This window comes from Felis catus, chromosome C1, assembly GCF_018350175.1.
Source record: "Felis catus isolate Fca126 chromosome C1, F.catus_Fca126_mat1.0, whole genome shotgun sequence".
Lineage (NCBI taxonomy): Eukaryota > Metazoa > Chordata > Mammalia > Carnivora > Felidae > Felis > Felis catus.
The window spans coordinates 163361410-163383132 of NC_058375.1; the positions used below are offsets into that span (position 1 = coordinate 163361410).

Consider the following 21723-nt stretch of genomic DNA (forward strand, 5'->3'; position numbering starts at 1 on the left):
TTCCCTTCTCCCCGCCCCACTCCCGGCATCCCCCCTTTCTTCTCGGCGCCCCTCCCCTCTACCGCACACGCCCCTTCTTGCCTTCTATCTGATGGAGCGCCTCCGGGTCAGGTGATTTCGTCAGCTTAAAGGGGAAGGGGGCGGGACTTCAGGAGGGCGGGGATGGAGGGGGTGGGAACCAAAGAACACTCGGTGGCGGGTGATTGGACAAAGTGCCCGAAGGGCGGGAAGCAGGCCTGGAGGGGGCGGGATCGGAGAGCCAAAAGAGAGGAGTCTCCGTAACCTGTGCGGAAGCCTGTGATTGGCGGCTGGCTGCCGACTCGCACGGGTGTGGGGCGCTGGAGCAGGTGGATGTTGGGGTCGAGGGAAGGGTTTGACGGTGTGCGGAGAAGTAAGGTGAACTCTGGAAAAGGCTGCGAGTGGCGGGAGAGGAAGCGCGATGAGTCCTCTGAGCTCCGCCACGGGAGCCCGGTATTTTTGTCGCTGTCACTTCCCGGCCCTGGGTAGGAAGGCAGGCAGAACGTTAGAGAGGCGCGCGCCTAAACCCATTTTGCTGCTACTCTGAAGTCTGAGAGAGGGTGTCTCCGTTAAGCTGGGGTTTGGAAGAGGCGGAGTTTGCCTCAAAGTATCCCCAAGGCCCAAAGCGGGAAAGCAAGATAAGTCCGTTTTGAAAGCAAGAGAGAAAAAAAAAAAGCCTGTACTTTGGATGGCGTTTGGTCGAATTTTACTAAACTATAACTGAAGCTGATTCTTCTGGCTCCTAAACGCCTGGCACAGTATAGGATGTTAGCATATAATTATATCTAAATAACTTAGCAAAAGAAATACAGTGCCCTCCACTATATAACCGTAAGTTAAAACAGTGCACAGAATTGTTTATAAGAGAAAAATCGGGGGCGCCTGCGTGGGTCAGTCGATTAAGCGTCCGACTTCAGCTCGGGGTCATGATCTCCCGGTTGGTGAATTTGAGCCCCATGTTGGGCTCTGTGCTCACAGCTCAGAACCTGGAGTCTTCTTCAGATTCTGTGTGTCTCTCTCTGCCCCTCTCCTGCTCGTGTGCGTGCTGTGCTCTCTCTCTCAAAGAAAAAATAAACATTAAAAAATGTAAAAAAAAAAAAAAAAGAAAGAAAGAAAGAAAGAAAGAAAGAAAGAAAGAAAGAAAAAATCTTCCATTCTGTGGTGTATTCTATTTTATCAATTTTACTGAGTAGTTACCGATTTTAAATATATCAACTTTAGGGACACCTGGGTGGCTCAGTCGGTTAAGCGTCAGACTTTAGCTCAGGTCCTGATCTCACAGTTTGTGAGTTTGAGGCCCCACATGGGGCTCTCTGCTGTCAGTGCAGAGCCCGCTTTGGATCCTCTGTCTCCCTCTCTCTCTCCCCCTCCATCGCTAATGCTCTCCCTCTCTCTCTCTCTCTACCCCCTCCTTCAAAAATAAATAAACATTAAAAAATAAATATATCAACTTTATTAGAAATAATTTCAAACCTTTAAAATATCAGCATCTGCTTATTAATATTTAGAGAAGACCAAAGGACACCAAATTGGAATATGGAATAGAAATGGCTCTCTACCCATAGTACTATCCTACCGCCCACTAGGTTGCTACAGTGACAAAGAAATGTCCGTCAAACTTTGAAAGAAGCTGTTTAAAAAAGGGTGCTGGAGGAAGACAGTTTGATTCACATGAGGGACAAAAGAGACCATATTTACTGCCCTGCAACTGACACAGATACACTCCTAAAAACACAGAAAGAAGTATAGTGCTGAAAATATTTGTTTTCAAAAAAAAATTTTGTTTTGAACAGCAGGCAAAAGTTTATTAGAGTATAAGATAAGAAAGAAAGAATAGTAGGAAAGCTCTCTTTACAGAGAGGGGACATTCGAAAGTGAATGCCCCTGAACATATTTTTTTAATGTTGCTCTGTGATTCTCTACACAACTTAAATATTTCAATGTCAGGTGTGGGGATTTTGATTGTTCAAGAAACATACACTGGCACAAGTTGAAAAGTATGATGAGGGGCTCCTGCAAAAACACTTGCATCAACTTTTTAAAAACCAGTTGTTTTGCAGTGCCTTGTTTTTTCATCTATTACGTGCTTTCTAGTCTATAACAAAGTATGAATAAAGCTTTGTGTTAATATAAAATGTACTCTCAAACATCCAAACCAAAGTGAAACTGAAATTATTGGAAAATTGTGCAGTATTGTATTTGAAAGTTACACTTGCAGTTCAATAATGGTATCTGACATAAAAATGAAATCCTGATGGCACTGAACCTTTTAACGGGTTTCTTTCTGGCCTATGGACATATATGTGAGCCAACTCACTCTTCTTTTGAAACTAATTTCATTATTCAAGAGGCCAGAAAGAAGCCACTGTTTACCTTCTCAAGTTAAAATTAAAGTACTATCCCTATCTAGTAACAGTCACATTGTCCCAGTGTTAATGTAGTGTAGCACTCGTCACATCAGTTAAACCCCAGCAGCTCAGACTACTGAACATGAATATGATGATGGACAAAATGTGCAATTGACAAATGACAAATTGTTAGGTCAAGTATACGTTCACTACAATGGTGCTTCTCTCCATCTCTCAAAATGGCTAATAATGTCTAATGTGAGAAAAAGAACTAAAATGTTATGACATTTCAAAAGAACTTTGCGTCAATTAGAGTAGCGTTTTAAAAACAATTATTTCCATTCACATATCAAAAATTCGAAATTCTCTTCTCTGGTTTTGATTCATTTTCAATTGGCAGTAGGTTTGGTTTTAAATTTCTCCTCATCCAGTCTGTTGTCAAGTAATTATCTACATAATGCACTAGAGGAACATGTTAATTTAAAACTTTTTTTTAATGTTTATTTTTTGAGAGAGACAGACAGAGCACGAGCGGGGGAGGGGAAGAGAGAGAGGGAGACACAGAATCCGAAGTAGGCTCCAGACTCTGAGCTGTCAGCACAGAGCCTGACATGGGGCTCGAACCCACGAACTGTGAGATCATGACCAGAGCTGAAGTCGGATGCTCAACCCCTGAGCCACCCAGGCGCCCTATGGAACATATTATTTTAAAGAAAGTCTTTCTGGGGCGCCTGGGTGGCTCAGTCGGTTAAGCATCCGACTTTGGCTCAGGTCATGATCTCGCGGTCCGTGAGTTCGAGCCCCGCGTCGGGCTCTGTGCTGACAGCTCAGAGCCTGGATCCTGTTTCGGATTCTGTGTCTCCCTCTCTCTCTGACCCTCCCCCGTTCATGCTGTCTCTCCCTGTCTCAAAAATAAATAAACGTTAAAAAAAAAATTAAAAAAAAAAAAGAAAGTCTTTCAGGAGTCCTCATAGACAAGAATATTTAGTAATACAAATAGTACTCTGCTCTGTTGGAGAATGCAGTTTTAGCTACTTTTCTTTTTTAAAAAAGTAAACTTAAGGTGCGAAAAAATAAAGCAGCTCACAGGAAGAAAACAGGTGGAAAAGATGCAAATCTGTTCCATATGCATGTTGGCAACCTTCTAGTTAGAAAGTGTCTTACTTTAACCTACATATTTGTAGCTCCACCACATTTCATGTAATATAGCTTTTCTACAAATGAAAAAAACATTCAGCTTAGACAAAACGAATGTAGTTACGACTTTTAATTCTGACCCCGTGAACTTGGAAGTCTCACTATATCTTAATAAAATGCTTTGCTTTTCAGTTCTTTTTCTCATTGTCATTCCTCAAGCTCCCCTGACAGCCCGAAAATTCTCTACAATCTTCTCTTTTGCAAATGCAGGAAGTCTGTTCTGGACCCCTTCTTCACCTGTCTTATTCCAAACATGCATCTACCCAACTTACTCCTAAGAGAGTTGGTAAGGACCTGGTAAACCTCCTTTAAGAACCCAGCATGACTTCTGAGTAAAATTGGTATCCCTTAGATACAAGAGGCTATTTGAAGAAAACTACTTCTATTGTAGAAATGCCCATTATTAAATACTGCAAGAAATAATGGGGGCCTCTCAATGCTCTCAAAACCTTCCAAATGCCCAGAATGTGGTATTTCTGCCTTGTTCAGAAGACGTGGTTGTTAATCCATTAATCTGTTGTTATTCTTTTTTTTTTTTTTTAATTTTTTTTTTCAACGTTTATTTATTTTTGGGACAGAGAGAGACAGAGCATGAACGGGGAAGGGGCAGAGAGAGAGGGAGACACAGAATCGGAAACAGGCTCCAGGCTCTGAGCCATCAGCCCAGAGCCCGACGCGGGGCTCGAACTCACGGACCGCGAGATCGTGACCTGGCTGAAGTCGGACGCTTAACCGACTGCGCCACCCAGGCGCCCCAAATCTGTTGTTATTCTTAAAAATTCAACTAAAACCCTGCTCAAGTAGTATATAAATATACTAACACAGAAATATACAGATCTGTATATATGAAAAATAAGGTGAAAAGGAAGATTCAATTCATAAGGACATAGTTTCTGTTTGTAGCTAAACAAAACATAGCATATTCCAGGACGTCCCTTATGTCTGTCTTGAACTCAGAGAAAAAGCCTCTGTGTTTTCACAGGTGTCCTCAAGATATAGCCCGGTACAGAAAGATGAGACGAGGACACCGTGACCCTAGACATTTTGGTTGATTCTTTTGGTCGCTTCTATCTCCAGACGGATCTTCTTTCCCTCCCTCTGACAACCCAGGGCTTTCCTGCACATCCTCGAAATTGCCTATGCTATAGTTAACCTTTCAGCATCTGTTCTCATAATGGAAATATCCATTCAGAACATTTCAAGTACAGGTTGGGGGGGGGCATTGTCCACTTCCCACCCTCAATGTCTCACAAGAATTTGTAATTAATTGTGTGTGGCATTGTGAAGAAAAAAAAATTAGAGGGCTGTCTTTATCTTCAAATCATACTTTAGCTTATGCCAGCCTCAATGAGATCAGCCCAAAGACAGAGAATGGAATTTAAGGCCCTTGTTTCCATCCTTCATATCAATGCCTCCTCCCACCTCTCTTCTCATCCCACTCACTAGAAAAAGGGCTTGTCTGGGAATGCAAGCTGGTGCAGCTACTCTGGAAAACAGTATGGAAGTTCCTCAAAAAACTAAAAATAGAACTATCCTACAACCCAGCAATTGCACTACTAGGTATTTATCCAAGGGATACAGGTGTGCTGTTTCGAAGGGACACATGCACCCCCATGTTTAGAGCAGCACTATCAACAATAGCCAAAGTATGGAAAGAGCCCAAATGTCCATCGATGGATGAATGGATAAAGAAGATGTGGTCTATATATACAATGGGGTATTACTCGGCAATCAAAAAGGATGAAATCTTGCCATTTGCAACTACGTGGATGGAACTGGAGGGGATTATGCTAAGTGAAATTAGAGAAAGACAAATATCATATGACTTCACTCATATGAGGACTTTAAGAGACGAAACAGATGAACATAAGGGAAAGGAAACAAAAATAATATAAAAACAGGGAGGGGGACAAAACGTAAGAGACTCCAATGTGGAGAACAAACTGAGGGTTATGGGAGGGATTGTGGGAGGGGGGATGGGCTAAATGGGTAAGGGGCACTAAGGAATCTACTCCTGAAATCATTGTTGCACTATATGCTAACTAATTTGGATGTAAATTTAAAAATAAATAAAATTGAGTAGAAAAAGAAAAGAAAGAGGGCTTGTCATCGTTATATTCAGCTTTCCACATACTATTAAGTTACCAATACAAGTAGATAGAACCACTCCTAGGATAAAGATTTTTTTTTTAATTTTTTTTTCAACATTTATTTATTTTTGGGACAGAGAGAGACAGAGCATGAACGGGGGAGGGGCAGAGAGAGAGGGAGACACAGAATTGGAAACAGGCTCCAGGCTCCGAGCCATCAGCCCAGAGCCTGACGCGGGGCTCGAACTCACGGACCGCGAGATCGTGACCTGGCTGAAGTCGGACGCTTAACCGACTGCGCCACCCAGGCGCCCCTAGGATAAAGATTTTTGTCTGCCATTCCAGTGTCTACCCTTGATGACTCGCCATAACTAGTCTGTCACCCTGAGGCCCACCTAGTACCAAAGCTATGAATTCCTTATGCCAGAGACCAGAAAGTCTTGGTCATATGGACCGTCCTAGGCCCTTAGATTAATACTTTGCTCTTTTCAGTTGCATTCTCACCTTGGACACAGCCTCTTAGGGTAACGATCAACCTAATGCTCTGTTTCTATACTTTATTACTCATAAAGCATCAATATTTATTGAGCATGAACATGCCAGACACTGTTCCTGGCCCTGCTGCTACAACTGTCAACAAGACAAAGCCCCTTAGGGAGATTTTCGTGGGGGAGGGGAGTTGCGGCACATACATAAACCGTGTGACCATTTAAAGAATAGTAAGTGCTGTGGAGAAAATAAGGCAGGAATGTGATAACGTGCAGTATTATAAGTTTATTCTTTTTGTACAACTCCTGGGGTCTTGAGAGCTAAAGATGTTTTGGATATCTCTAGAGAGGTAGGTAAATACTTTGAACTGTCCTTTAGATAGAGGAAGTCTTGAGGCAATCATACTGAGCTGTCCAGCATCTGAGACACTCAGCCAAACTACATTCACCCTTGGACAAAGCAAACTCTGGGACTCTCATGTCAGAGGAGCAGATCCTGGAATCTCCACGGCTGGGAAATGCTGACTAAATGCTTTTGTTGAAAAGTAGCCACTGCCAACAACCATGGGTCCTCTTAGGAGTCTCTGCCAAGATCAGCAGTAGGATGCTAGCTCATGCTAATAGGAGAACAATCAAAAGCCCTTGGATTTACGAGTCCCCATGGATCTTAGGTCAATTCTTTTCAGTATTTAAGCTCCCTTGAAAAAAGAAGCTCTAAGTTACTAAACATCTAGGAGGAGATAGATTACTTGCATCATTTGAGAAAGCAGTGCAGATTCTTACTAGGAACATGGGCCAATTTTTAGAGATTATAAATAGATTGATAGCTGAAGGGAAGTGACCTAGGGATACAGGGTTACCTTCAACTTACAAAACTGACATTTCTATAAAGTTGTAAGTGAAACGTCATATTGGAGCCTGTTTTCTCACTGACAGACCAGTCAGGGAGATTCAGTACCCTTCACTCCATAACAACATGTTAACATGTTCTTTTTTTTGAAAAAGAACTATACTTAAAAAAAAAAAAAAGAAGAAAAATAACTATAGTTTCCAAAGCAAAAATAGAAGAATGGCATTGTTTTCATTTTTGTAAATAATTAAGTCACACTTAATCTACTTCTGTATTTGCTCTGTTGCAATATGTTGTTTTGGTTGAAGTGTTTAATGACAATCTAGCCTCACGTAGCCGTGCAAGCGGCAAAGGGAAGACCTTGCGAAACCCCTGAAAGAAAGGTTCTAGGGGCCCTCAGAAGTTTTCAGACCACACTTTGAGAATCACTGGATTAGCAGTACATTCCAGGAAGAAAGGGGTGGTGGTGGGGGGGGGGGGGAACTACCCAATTAATGAGTTGACAACTTTTTGAAAGATAAGGAGTCTGAGCTAAGGCATATGGGGGACTGCAGTATTCTAGACCAGTACTCTCAAAGCTTAATGTGTATACAAATCACCTGGGGTCTTGTTAAAATTCAGATTCTGGTTTAGAAGATCTGGTGTGAAGCTCCAGAACCTGTATCTCCGACAAACTCCCAAGTGATGCTAACGCTGCTGACCCCTGGACCTCACTTTGAGCAGCAGTGCTGTATAAATCGTGATATACACATCACCAGAAAGCCTTTAACAAAATGCACTGCTGAGCTTGTGTATATGTGTGGTGAAGGAGGAGGGTAGGATAAGGGTGGGTGGAGGGAAAAGAGGAGTATAAATAAAGCCATGTTACCTACTTTCCAAAAAATCTGTAAAAACGATGATATTGCTTATAAATCCTATACTATCACAAGTTTCGAATGCTACATATCAGCTATCTCTACATCAAAGCCAGCTAAGGCACAATGTTGCTATTGGCAGAGACAGTCTAACTGCCTTGTCTGTTGAGGCAGAGGAGGGTGGTGCTGGATCTGAAAAAAATAATAATGTTTGGCCATAGTAATGTAAAGTATTGGGCAAGTAATTGACGGACGATGTATTGAGGTCTTAAGTCCATTATATTATCAAGAGAATAATACCATGAAATTACTAAATTAATATATGCTCGGCATGTAGAACATTCAACAACTCATAATTTCGTGTGTAGAAATCACATATTTTAAAAGCCTTTGCAGAGGATAGTACTGAAACAACACACACCATCCTCTCCCAAACACTTAACACCCAAACCTAACCACATTGGCTAAAAGTGCCAAATAGAATTTAAAACTTACCGAAGAACTATGAATATATATATATATATATATATATATATATACATTTTCAAATCATATTTCCCACTTATCTACAATCCTTCCTTAAACTTCAGTGACATTCATTTTTTTTTAAGTTTATTTTTATTTATTTTGAGAGAGAGATAGAGAGCAAGCCAGGAAGTGGCAGAGAAAGAGACAGAGAGGGAGACAGAATCCCAGGAAGGCTCCGCACTGTCAGCACAGAGCCCAGTGCGAGGCTCGAACCCACAAACCATGAGATCATGACCTGAGCTGAAGGCAGACGCTTAATGGACTGAGCCACCCAGGCATCCAGGCATTCATTTCTACCTAACTTTAGCTGCTCAGCAAATTTCTTTTTCATTCATTGGACCTACTTACCTTCAAGAGCTTGCACTCTGGGGCGCCTGGGTGGCGCAGTCGGTTAAGTGTCCGACTTCAGCCAGGTCACAATCTCATGGTCGGTGAGTTCGAGCCCCGCGTCGGGCTCTGGGCTGATGGCTTGGAGCCTGGAGCCTGTTTCCGATTCTGTGTCTCCCTCTCTCTCTGCCCCTCCCCCGTTCATGCTCTGTCTCTCTCTGTCCCAAAAATAAATAAACATTGAAAAAAAAAATTAAAAAAAAAAAAAAAAGAGCTTGCACTCTGAATTTCTTTAAATTTCTTGTCTATTTGTTGGCTCTTACTGAAATGGATCTTCCGTTGTTTTGTAGCCTCCGGGCCCTTGACTGTTCTAGCGCTGTTTCATTTTCATAAAATACACATAACGAAATTTACCATCGTGACCGTTTTCAGTTTATGTTTCACTGATATTAAATACATTCCTAATGTCGTGCAACCAGCATTACCATCCGTGTCCATAGCTCTTCATTTTGTGAAACTGAAACTCCATACCTGTTAAACTGGAACCCCTCCCCTTTCTCCTTCCCCCAGCCCCTAGCAACCACCATTCTACTTTCTGTCTCAATGATTTTGACTACTCTACCTAAGTGGAATCATACAGTATTTTGTCTTTTTATGACAGGCTTAGTTCACTTAGCATGATGCCCTCACGGTTTATCGACATTGTAGCCTGTGTCAGAATTTCTCTCCTTTTAAGGCTAAAAAATATTCCATTGTATGCATATACCACATTTTGCTTATCCAGTCATCCGTTGATGGACACTTGGGTTGCTGCCATATTTAGCTATTGCGAATAATGCTGCTATGAACATGTGTACAAATATCTCTTCAAAACCTTGCTTTCAGTTCTTTGGGGTACATACCCGTCAGCGGAATTGTTGGATCTCATGGTAATTCTATTGGTAACATTTTGAGGAACTACCATACTGTTTTCCACAGCAGCTGCACCATTTTACCTTCCTCCCAACAGTGCACAAGAGTTCCCATTTCCCCACATCCTTGCCAATGCCTGTTTCTTGTTTTATTTCTAGAGTAGCCATACTATAGGGTGTGAGATGGTATCTCACTGTAGCTTTGATTTGCATTTCCCTTATTATTCGTAATGGTGAGCATCTTTTCCGTGTACTGGTCAATGGGGGGCAGAGTTAAGAGGGCAGAGAAGTAGGGGGACTGGGATTTTCCTCCTCCCTCGGATACAGCTGTGTTGAGGCCAGCTTACTTGGAACACCCAGGAAATCGATCTGTGGAGTGGCACAAAGATCTCCACAGTTGGAGGGAGACAGCATGGTGGTATCGAGGTGTGTGTATGTGAATTGGGGGAGAAAAAAACGGTGTAGGTACAGAGGGGAGGGAACCCCTTCTATGGAAAGACAAAAGGGTGAGAAAGGGAGAGAAAGGCTGTGAAATTGCCCTATTGAGTTAGCACAAGAGGCAAACCTCTCCAGACCACGGACTGGGGAACGAGAAATAGGGAGGGTGCCAGTTTCTATTTTGCAAACAGCCTTAGGAGCTGAAACTCGGAGGTTTCAAAAGTGCGCGACTTTCTCCGGAGGGAAGGCCAGTCTGTGCGCGTGTGCTGGCTGGCAGGGGAAGGAGCCGCTCAGGGCATGGTAGCGATCTCAGGGGTGCCCTAGGAGAGAGCAGTCTCCTCCGAGTGCTGTGAACCCCTGCATGTGCCAGCCAAAGAAAGCCCTTTTATCAGCAGAGCTGAGTGACGCTGCACCACGAAAGGGTCCACTCGGTGCAGGGTCATTTAAGACTTTGGGTTTTGAATCCCAGCCGAGCACCTAGGAGGCGGGGGAGACCTGTGGAGCAGGGCTAGCCGGCCACCCATGCTACTCTGTGAGGGCTGAGGGCTGCCTGAACAGTGTGGTTTGAGACACCCGGTCAGGGGAGGAGAGATCGGGGTGTCGCCATTCTTCTCCCCAACACCAGCATCGTGGGACTGGGAGAGCAACTCAGAGGCCCCCAAGGGAAGTGGGACCCGCTTACACCTGAGCCCTCCCCTCCCTGCGTGGCAACTGCTTATCTACTGGAGCTGACTGACCCCCGATACAGCCTGCCTCTCTCCGCCAGGCCAGCACAGCCACTGGTCCCAGGCACCAACAGACGAACTGTTGATTTTTTGTTTTTCTTTGTCTCTGTCTTCTTTTTCTTTCTGCCCTCTTATTTTTTTCCTTTTGGAACCAGGCTTATGGTTTCTGATTTGTCTTTGGCCAATTCTTATTTTATATTTACATCTATCTATATCTACATATCTCTCTATATTATATATAGATGTAGGTCTATAGATATAAAATATAGAAATGTATCTATATATAATTTTTTGTTTGCTTCTTTGATCAGGCGTTTTTACTCTCTTCTTTTTACACTTTTTTCTATCTCTTTTTTTTTTTAATTTTTTTTTTCAATGTTTATTTATTTTTGGGACAGAGAGAGACAGAGCATGAACGGGGGAGGGGCAGAGAGAGAGAGGGAGACACAGAATCGGAAACAGGCTCCAGGCTCCGAGCCATCAGCCCAGAGCCCGATGCGGGGCTCGAACTCACGGACCACGAGATCGTGACCTGGCTGAAGTCGGACGCTTAACCGACTGCGCCACCCAGGCGCCCCTTCTATCTCTTCTTTATTTTCCTTTCTCTTTCTCTGGATTTAGCCTTATAGTTTGTTTGTTTGTTTGTTTGTTTGTTTTTTTATTCTGGTTAGTCTTCTTTTCTCCCCTTTCGTTTTTCTCTTTTATGGGATCAGGCTCCTCCCCTCCTTTTTTCCTTTTTTTCCAGGGTTACTTCAACGAACAAATCAAAGCACACCTGGTTGAAGGTCCAAACACTCACTACTGCAAGCAAGAAGGAGCTTTGCAGAGAGGACTGACCAGCGAGATAGAACAGCCAAAACACAACAACAGACTGTCTGCAACATACACCAAGAATGCTTCCTGAAGCGCCAGGCCCTGGACAGTATATGACCCCTTTTTAATATGGTAGTTCAGGTGCAGGAATATAACAAGCTATTAAAATACACATAAGACGGACCAAAATGACCCAAAATGACAACATGGAAGAATTCTCCTCAAAAGAAAATTTGGGAAGAAATGACAGCCAGAAAATCGCTCAAAACAGATATAAGCAATATATAAGAACAAGAATTTAGAATAACAGTCATAAGACTAATAGCTGGGCTTGAAAACAACATAGAAGACAGCAGAGAAGCTCTTGCTGCAGAGATCAAAGATCTAAGAACTAGTCGTGATGAATTAAGAATGTACAAATGAGATGCAAAATAAACTACATACAGTGACAGCAAGGATGGAAGAAGCAGAGGAGGGAATAGGTGAAATAGAAGATAAAATAGGTGGTAAATGATGAACCTGACAAAAAAGAGGGAAAGGAAATTACTAGATCACAAGGGGGAGAATTAAGAGAGCTGAGTGATTCCATGAAACGTAACAATATCCATATTAGAGGAGTTCCAGAAGGAGAAGAGTGAGAGAAAGGGACAGAAGGTTTATTTGAACAAATTGTAGCCGAGAACTTCCCTAATCTGGGGAAGGAAGCAGACATCCAAGTCCAGAAGGCACAGAGAACTCCCTTCAAAATCAACAAAAACAGGTTAACACCATGACATATCAGTGAAACTGGCAAAATAGAAAGATAAAGAGAATTCTGAAAGCAGCTAGGGACAAATGGTCCTTAACCTATAAGGGTAGACACATAAGGGTAGTAACAGATCTGCCCACTGAAACTAGGCAGGCCAGAAGGGAGTGGCAGGAAATGTTCAATGTGCTGAATAGGAAAAATATGCAGCTAAGAATCCTTTATCCAGCAAGGCTGTCATTCAGAATAGAAGGAGAGATAAAGGCTTTCCTAGACAAACACAAACTAAAGGAGTTCATGATCACTAAACCAGCCCTGCATGACTACAAAGCAAAGACTACAAAGGACCAGAGACATGGCCACAAACATGGAAATCTACAGATAACACAATGGCACTAAATCCGTATCTTTCAACAATCATTCTGAATGTAAATGGATTAAATGCCTCAATCAAGACATAGGGTATCAGAATGGATTAAAAAAAAAAAAAAACCACCCATGATCCATCTATGTGCTGCCTACAAGAGACTCATTTCAGACCTGAGGACAGCATGCAGATTGAAAATGAGGAGATGGAGAACCATCTATCATGCTAACGGATGTCAAAAGAAAGCTGGAGTAGCCATACTTATATGAAACAAACTAGATTTTATTTTATTTTGTTTTAAATGTTTATTTATTTCTGAAGGAGAGAGACAGAGAAACAGAGCATGAGCAGGGCAGGAGCAGAGAGACAGGGAAACACAGAATCCGAAGCAGGCTTCAGGCTCTGAGCAGTCAGCATAGAGCCTGATGCAGGGCTCGTCAGCATAGAGCCTGATGCAGGGCTCGAACCCACGAACTGTGAGATCATGACCGGCGCCGCAGTCCGCTACTTAACCAACTGAGCCAGCCACCCAGGCACCCCAGACAAACTAGATTTTAAAATAAAGACTGTAACAAGAGATGAAGAAGGGCATTATATCATAATTAAGGGGTCTATCCATCAAGAAGAGCTAACAATTGTAAATGTTTATGCCCCAATGTGGGAGTATCCAACATATAAATCAATTAGTCACAAACATAAACTTAGTGATAATACCATAATTGTAGTGACTTTAATACTCCACTTAACAACAATGGACAGATCATCTAGGCAGAAAAATCAATAAGGAAACAACGGCTCTAAATGACACTGATATTGGACCACATGGACTTAACAGATATAGTCAGAACTTTTCATCCTAAAGCAGAATATACATTCTTCTTGAATGCACATGGAACAGTCTCCAAAATAGATCACATACTAGGTCACAAAACAGCCCTCAACAAATACAGAAAGATTGAGATCATACCACGCATATTTTCAGATCACACAACCATGTACTGGTTACCCATCTGAATATCTTCCTCAGAGATATGGCTATTTAAGTCCTTTGAACATTTTAAAATTGTGTTGTGTTTTTATTGAGTTTTAGGACTTCTCTATATATTGTGGATATTGTTAAGCCCTTATCAAATACAGGATTTGCAAATGTTTTCACCCATTTTGTATGATGTCTTTTTACTCTGTTGACTGTCTTTTACTGCACAAAATTTTAAATTTTCATCTTAAATTTATCTAATTTTGTTATTTTATTGCCTTTCTTTGGTGTCATATCCAAGAAACTATTGCCAAATCCAGTGTCCTGAAGCTTTTGCCTATTCTTCATTTTTGGAAAGTGTTTGTTTATTTAGAGAGTGAGCTCGTGTGCTTGTGCACGTGAACACAAGTGGGGGAAGGGCAGAGAGAGAGGGAGACAGAGAATCCCAAGCAGCCTCCTGCTGTCAGCGCAGAGCCCAAGGAGGGGCTCAATCTCAGGAACCATGAGATCATGACCTGGGCCGAAATCAAGAGTCAGATGCTTAACTGACTGAGCCACCCAGGCACCCTGCCTTGTTTTCTTCTGAGAGCTTTGTAATTTTAGGTTCTGTATTTAAGTCTTTGATCCATTTTGAGTAAACTTTTGTGTATGTTGTTAGATGGGGGTCCAACTTCATTCTTTTGCATGTGGCTATCCAGTTTCCGAGGTCCCCATTTGTTGAAAAGTCTATCATTTCCCCATTGAATGGTCTTGGCACTCTTACCAAAATTGGGACTTATTGGACTATATATGCAAAGATTCATTTCTGGGCTGTCTATCCAATTGGTCTACTCTTTCCTTATGCCATTAACACTCTTGATTATTACAGCTTTGTGCTGTTTCAGTATAAGGAAGTTCATATATCACTTTTTAAACTTACTCTACCTCTTCCTTTAGTTCTTTCATCATCTCTGAGATGGTTGTTTTAAAGTCTTCATCTAGATATCTGCTATCAGGTCTTTTCCAAGGACAGTCTATTTTCCCTTTGAACGGGCGCTACTTTCCTGTTTAGAATGCCTTGTGATTTTTTTGTTGCAAACTAGATACCTGAATAATGTGGTATCTCTGGCAGATTATCCTTCTTTCCTAGGGTTTTTTTGTTTAATTGTTGTAAATGATCTCTGTGCCAAGGATTAGCCTGATGTGTAAACTTACTGTTTTCTCAGGTCTTTTCTGAGCCTGTGCCTTTTCTTGGACACGACTGATCACTTTCAACTTTTCCCTGTATATACAGTTGTTTTTGAATGTCCTAGTCTTTAGTGTCTGGCTCCCAAAAGGGGAAAGAGAAAAAAGGGTGGAAATGAATACCAGCTCTTTAAATCCCCTGAAGTCACTTCAGTTGGGAGTGGAGAGGGGCTTGTAACAATTAAGGGAGGTACAGCAACAATGGCCACCTTCGTCTTTATCTGTACCTCTGTAATCAGAAGTAGCAATCTGTGATAAAAGCATTGATGACCAGTATTTGCAGGGCAGGGTTCATTTTGCTTACCCTGGCTCCTGTAAGCTGTGTGTAAGCTGCTCCAGGAAGATGTACATAGTGGCCTGCCCTGGGGCTGGGGCTGAGGGTTGGCAGCTGCTACTTTATGAAGACCTGAAATTGAAATTAACCCCAATTTACAGTCCAAGCCTTCCTTTGGAAGTTGCAAGCCATTAATAGACCAGAGTTCCAAAACAGTTCTATTAGATAGGACAGTGCAATTGCTGTGTAGGTGGTGAAGATTCTTGGTGCTTCCTACTCCATCTTTCCAGAATCCCCTTGACCAGCCTCTTTTATTCCAACTTGTCACTATTGTGGCTCTACTCATTCCTTACCCAGTTTGAAGCTCATAGGTCAGCCTGTTGAACAATGTGCTGGCTTGCTGTTGCTTAGAGCCCCTTTGACCTGTCATTTCTTCTTGTCAATAACCAGACTTGAATAATCCTCACTGCTCTTTATGAGTTTGTGTTAACAAACTTTCCAATATTACTGGGTAGTCATACAGTGAGGTTAACGAGGTTCATTACCAACTCAGGTTACTATCGGGAGCTGGGTTCTTACTGCTGCTCTGCACTGCTTTTATTCAAATCTACTCCATACCAAACACCATTCCTTTCCTCTTTTCAAGCCCACAAGGCTATCTGTAAAATTATACTTCCATTTTTTGCTTTAAATTCTATAACAAAACAGTTTCTCCCAAGTCAGCTTTTCCTTTGTCATCCCTTACAAAAAAAAAAAAAAAAAAAAGAAAGGAAGAAAAAGCAAAAAAAAAAAAAAAAAAATCAAAGCATGGTCTTTGGAATCAAGGAAGGTCTGAATCTGGACCCTGACACTGCCACTTAATGGCTATGTGATTTGGGGAATTAACCCCTCTGGGCTTTTTTTCTCTTCATCTTTCCTCCCTAATTATGGAAGATTGTCATCGAGGACTAAATTACCTAAGATACATTAAGTTCCTAGGACAGGGAGTGGCACTTGTGTGATGCACATACCCTTGTCCTTCCACAACTGGTTCCCAAGATCTAGACATCAAATCTTACAGGTACAATTTCTACATTCTTCTTTAACATACTCCGTGTAGTATTAGAAACAAAGTACTGTTGAATCAACTAGCATCCCCAAATTCTAGTGATAACCAATGCTTTAGCAACTTTTGGCTTTAAAAATATAGCCAATTCAGCTTACTTTTTGGTATTTGGTTTTTAACGAGAGCCTTGTTCAAGTAAGAAACTAGATGCTAATTAGATTTTCTTCTTAGAAACTCTACTTTGTTATAGGACACTTAATTGTTAAACGTGAGACATAACTGAAAAGCAACCCCTCCCCCCAGTTTAACAAGACTTCAATTCCTAAAAAGCTGACATTTATTTTTAGATCCAGCTGTGTAATACTAGCCAAGTTAGTCTTGGAAGGTAATTCTGCTCCTAGGTATTGCTAGACCCTATAACTCATGTTAGCTCTTAAAAACACAAAACCATCTCAAGCAATTAACTATTTTGGTTTAATTTATCATGTTTCATAGAAGCTGAAAACACATATTTCTCCTTTATATGGATAACCAAAAGCCCTACAAATTACAATATGCAGAATACTATATAAGAGAATTTTCATGAAATTGGATCTTTTTCATCATGGGCCAACAGCCGTAGTTTCCTCTGCCTTATACAGCATCTATCTGAATGCATATTCTTCTTTATGATGATCTAAATTTAGGTAAGTACAAATCACAGCAAAAATTAAAGTTTTTACCTTTAATGAAATGACCTTGGAAATAACGTACATTTCCATGACACCAACACTATAGTTTTCGGAGTCACAGTAAGATACACAGAATTACATCCGTAATTAATATGAATGCCAACACTTCAAGCAGTAATTTCTGTTACATGGCAAACAAAATCAAGAAAGCAACCATCAAACAAAAGAGACCCATAGCTTCAGACAAGGCAAATCCCAGGATAGCATATGAGAACAGCTGCTGCTTCAGCGAAGGATTTCTAAAAGAGACACAACACATGTAATTGTTACTCTGAAATATTATTTGAATTTCAGAATGTTTGGTAAATGCTAAAGAATCAGATTATTACTGTGGGATCTTTGTAAACTGGGTGAGTCCTGGAAAAGTATTTGCCCAGCTCTCTTTTATTTCTGCTTTTGCTATTCCTTTCTCCTCAATCCTAATCACATGGGGAAAAGGTAGGAAGCTAACTCTGTATGTCAATATACATGGTTAGTCTTCATCCATTTTAAGGGGTTCAGACATACTTGTTATCCCTGTGAAAGTATGTTCTGTACCTCTTAAGATCTAAGAGTTTGGAAATAAGGTCTTAAATAAAACGGAAGTTGATACTTCTAAAGACTGTGCTGTTAACTATATTCCAAAAACAGCTTCACAATCAAGAGTACAGACTCTGAAGTCAGAATTAAAATTTATTTTCTGACACTTACTAGCTACTTGGGCAATCAGTGTAATTTCTACGTTGCTCATCCCTCACAGGTAACCTGGAGTATATCTCCAAGGGGTGTTGTGAGAGTTAAGTGGGCTCATGCATGCAAAGCCCTCAAAATACAATGCAAGACACAGAGTTGGCCCTTAATACAAAGTACTTATTATCTGACTAGTTTTCCAAGTTTCCAACTATGTCAAGCATGCTCTTAAAGTAGCTTATTTGGTGAAAGAAATTACCTGGCATAACCAATGATAAGGCTGCCAAAGACTGTTCCAATACCAGCACCAGAACCAGCCACTCCCACAGTGGCAGCACCTGCACCAATAAATTTGGCAGCAGTATCGATATCTCTGCTGACTGCACTGGTCTGAAACTCCCTTTGGATTAGGTGGGACACACCAGTCCTGGACCCATTAAATACCGTAGAGCCCTAGACAAAAGGAAATAAAGGCAAAGGTCAAATCAATAATCACAAGTAGCTATTTTAATTACTATCCTGTAAATGGTAGCTACTTCTCTATTTTGTAACTGAGTCTGAATAGGAGGTGGTGTGGCACAATGGAAAAATCAAGAGTTTAGAATAATTCCAAAGCTGTAGAATAGGGAGAACAATATCTATTATAAGGCTGTTGAAAATTAAGAGACAGTGTATTTGAATATGCTTTTTGGTGGGGCAGGCTTTTCAATAACTGTAGCAAGTGTAATCTTAAATACAGGCATTCAAAACTATGTATTTAAATATACAGACGGACTGGACTCCATTTCTTGGACACCTCAAGTAGGTAAGTTTTGGATACAGAAGTTCCTTTCATTGGCTTATCCTCTGCACTATTTTTTTGACAAAAGGGTGGAGAAAGACTGCTCTCAAACCATTCACAAATGAGGTTTTTCCTCCCCTTTGATTAAAACCACAGGACTTACTTGGTAGGGTTACTCAATTTCTATTACTACTGCTATTACCTCTTCAGTCCTAGTCTCTGGTCGAGATAACACTGATGCAGAAATTGGTCTGTATGCAACTCTGGATCCAGCTCGGATCTATGAATGAAAAAAATATTCCAAATATTAACAGTGGATAAGACTTCAATGACCCTTCTTGTACCAGGAGTTCTAAAAAAGCAAGCAGCAAAAATGAATTAGAGAGCTTATGACTTTTCTGTATTGTCTGGTATCTTGCTGTTTGATTATTTTCAGTCCATGAAGGTATTTTAAGAGTTCTAAAGTTGCTAATTAAAGTTTAAAGTGTGGTACATAACCTATTTGTAATAATCTGAATAAAACTTCTAAGAACAATTGGTGGAAAGAAAGCATTATTTTTAGATTTTCAGTTACTGTGGTGCCACAACTCAGATCAGAAGAACAGCAATAAACATGCCACATTCTTCAGTAAACTTATGTGCAGCAACAAGTATATCGGAGTGTTGCTAGAAAACCTTGTCATTTAAAATAGCCCATCAGTTAATATGAGTCCCACAACTTCCAAGATATTCCTATATGTCCGTTAATTATAAAATAAAAAAGCAGTTTTAGCAATTCTGTACCAACGTACGAATCATCGGGGAAATACTCTGACCATAAGGAATGTCTCGCAGTCCAGCGTCTCTGCCCTTGACCGTCCACTAAACTAAGGTCACAGAAAATCCCTTCAGAACCAAGACTTGATTCTCTAAGACAAGTCCCCCACATCCTCACTTCACCTAAAGCCTCCAAAATGGTTATGGAAATGACAGCCAGAGGCAGGAAGAAAGACTTTCGACTCCTCCACCACCTTCCTCCGCCCACACAGGGTGAGGCAAAGTCCCTCCTTCTGCAGCAGCGAGTTTGACCTACAGATAGGCAATGGAAAACGCTAATGCGGTCAAGTAGGCCTCACAGGCCCCCAGCATCCTTAACAGCACCCCAACCTTCGCGCCGACCCCAACCCCAGAGTCACCGAGGAGGTGGGGGAGGGGGCCGCTCCGGCACTAGCTGCAAGGAGGGTTTGACCTACAGCGAGCGAAGCGTGACAACTAGGCCGCGGCTGAGCCCCACCGCCCTACTGGTGGGGAGGAGCCGAGCGAGGTGCCCCAGGATCAGAAGGAAAGGCAGGAGAGGACACAGAGGGTAAGAGGTGAAGGGGTGAACTGTCCCCCGAAGTTGGTGTGCCGTGCCCCATTCAACAACGTGGACGCTCCGGGCCAAGAGCTCGGCCCTCCGCGTCCCGGCCCAGCCTGGGCTACGCACCAGAGCGGGGGTGCAGGCGAGCTTGGCGCAGGCGAACATCTTACAGTCTTCGGGGCGGCGCGGCTGGAGGACGTGGGTGAATGGCGACGTGGGCTCTTCTGCTTCCCCTCTGCGGAAGTAAAGGGGCTTAAGGTCAAGTGCCCTCCAGGGCCCGTCCTTCCCACCCACGTCCCGCGGGCTCCCGAGCACGCCGTCGGCTCGGGCCCTCGTCCAGCAAGGCGCCAGCAGAATGAATGGATCCCGGCTGGACGCCGCTCCGTTCGGGCCAGGCCCGGCTGTGGCGCCCTCCGCTTACCTTCCCGGGAGGTGGCGGCGGCAACTGCGGCGGCAGAGGTCGAAGGAGCGGCGCGCGGCGCGCAGGCGCGGTCCGGCTCTTATCCGCGCCGCGGCACCCGGATGGAGAAGGCGGGGAAACGGGGCAGTAGGGAAGCCGCTCAAGGTCACTTTGTACCAACTTTATTGGCAACTAGTTGGGAAGGACAACGACAGTCCCACACAGGTGGGCTGGCGGGCAGGGGGTGGTGGAGGAGAAGCAGAAAGAAGAAATCGAAAATTGGCCCTGGCTGAGAGAATTGAACAGGTTGTTCCCCTTTTGATCTGAGCTGGGCGGAGGATAGCGTGACTTTTTCTTTCAATTGTCACCTTGTGAGATTTGGCCTTTTAATCAGTTGTTCTTTCATTGTTCTTTCATTACGGGAGGGGCCCCCTTCCCGGTCTTTCTCCTTTTTTGTGAAACTGGACTCTGTGTGTGCGTGGGGAAGGAGTTCAGTCACTGCTTGACCGACGAAATTAGGTCCCAGCAAAGCACATTTCTTTAAAGGAATCTGGAAAAGTATTCCAGAAGTATGGCTAATCGTTTGGGCGACAGAAGACAGGACCTAGAAATACTGGGACAAAGGAATGAGCATGTGAATAGATCAAAAAGTTATGTGACTGAGCATAAAGTTGCCTTTTGTAAAGTAAGGGAGGTCAATTTTTCTTCCAGCCCTATGCTTGGAAAAAGTAAGGGATGTGATGTATTTCACGGGACTAAGGAAAGTCTGAGTATTGTCAAAACCCACCCAACTTTAACACTTGTTTTTGGTAACTTTGCACACATCATCTTCTTCGATGAATGCAGAAATGTCTCAGAAAAAAATGGCTCCTACTGAACTTCTGGTGGATCTAAAATTCTGTAAATTTTACTTAGTAGTTCTAACAAATGACTACTAGCAGTGATACAAGCCAACATAAAAGATTAAACATCTAGTATGACGAGCTGAAGGGATAGCTGGGGGCTGAAATCACACCCACTCCACCTAGAGAGTTGGCATGGGACAACATCCACCCAGAGGATCACCCTTTTTCTAGTTAGCACAAAGGTTCAGTATCATCTAGCAGCAACCCTGGGGAGAAGCCCTCAGAAGTAACACATGAAGAATGAATAAGAACGTGTCACTGATCCAACTTCAAACACAAATGGCTCAAAATCACGTGAATGCTAGTCATTTTAGGCTCGATTTTTAGCCATAAAATAGAGATAATTCATGTAAATTCACACGTACGGTTCAAAGAGAGATTATTCATTTATTTTCTCAAGGATTTACTTTTTGCCTGAAGTATGTAGTGTCCTGTGATGCCTACAGTAGAATAAACAAAGCTCTGTATTCATCAGAGTTCGCCAGAGAACCAGAACCAGTGGGAGATTAATTGATTAATTAATTATTGACTTATTTGGGAAGAATTAGTACAAGTAGTTATGGAAGCTGAGAAGTCCCATGATCTGCTGTCTCCAAGCTGGAGACCCAGGAAAGCCAGTGGTATAATTCAGTTAGAATCTAAAGGTCTGAGAACCAGGGAGGCTAATAGTGCAATTCCCA

General features: G+C 42.3%; 1 protein-coding gene across 1 annotated transcript; it reads right to left on the reverse strand.

Moving 5' to 3' along the window:
* Positions 1 to 16670: 16670 nt before the first annotated feature.
* On the reverse strand, positions 16671 to 20184 carry ATP5MC3 (ATP synthase membrane subunit c locus 3). The gene is made up of 5 exons (XM_003990884.6): positions 20160 to 20184; positions 19865 to 19973; positions 18602 to 18679; positions 17878 to 18071; positions 16671 to 17188 (listed from the first exon to the last, which is right to left on the reverse strand). The coding sequence occupies exons 2-5, from the start codon at positions 19901 to 19903 to the stop codon at positions 17074 to 17076; spliced, it is 426 nt and encodes a 141-aa protein (XP_003990933.1). The 5' UTR covers positions 19904 to 19973; positions 20160 to 20184; the 3' UTR covers positions 16671 to 17073.
* Positions 20185 to 21723: the final 1539 nt, after the last annotated feature.

Coding starts and splice junctions, on each gene's coding strand:
- ATP5MC3 (XM_003990884.6), bottom strand. CDS start 19,903: ATGTTCGCCTGCGCCAAGCTCGCCTGCACCCCCGCTCTG. Junction 18,680..19,864: donor TCGCCTGCACCCCCGCTCTG/GTGCGTAGCCCA, acceptor TTTCATTCATAG/ATCCGAGCTGGATCCAGAGT. Junction 18,072..18,601: donor CAGAGACTAGGACTGAAGAG/GTAATAGCAGTA, acceptor CCTTTTGTCTAG/GGCTCTACGGTATTTAATGG.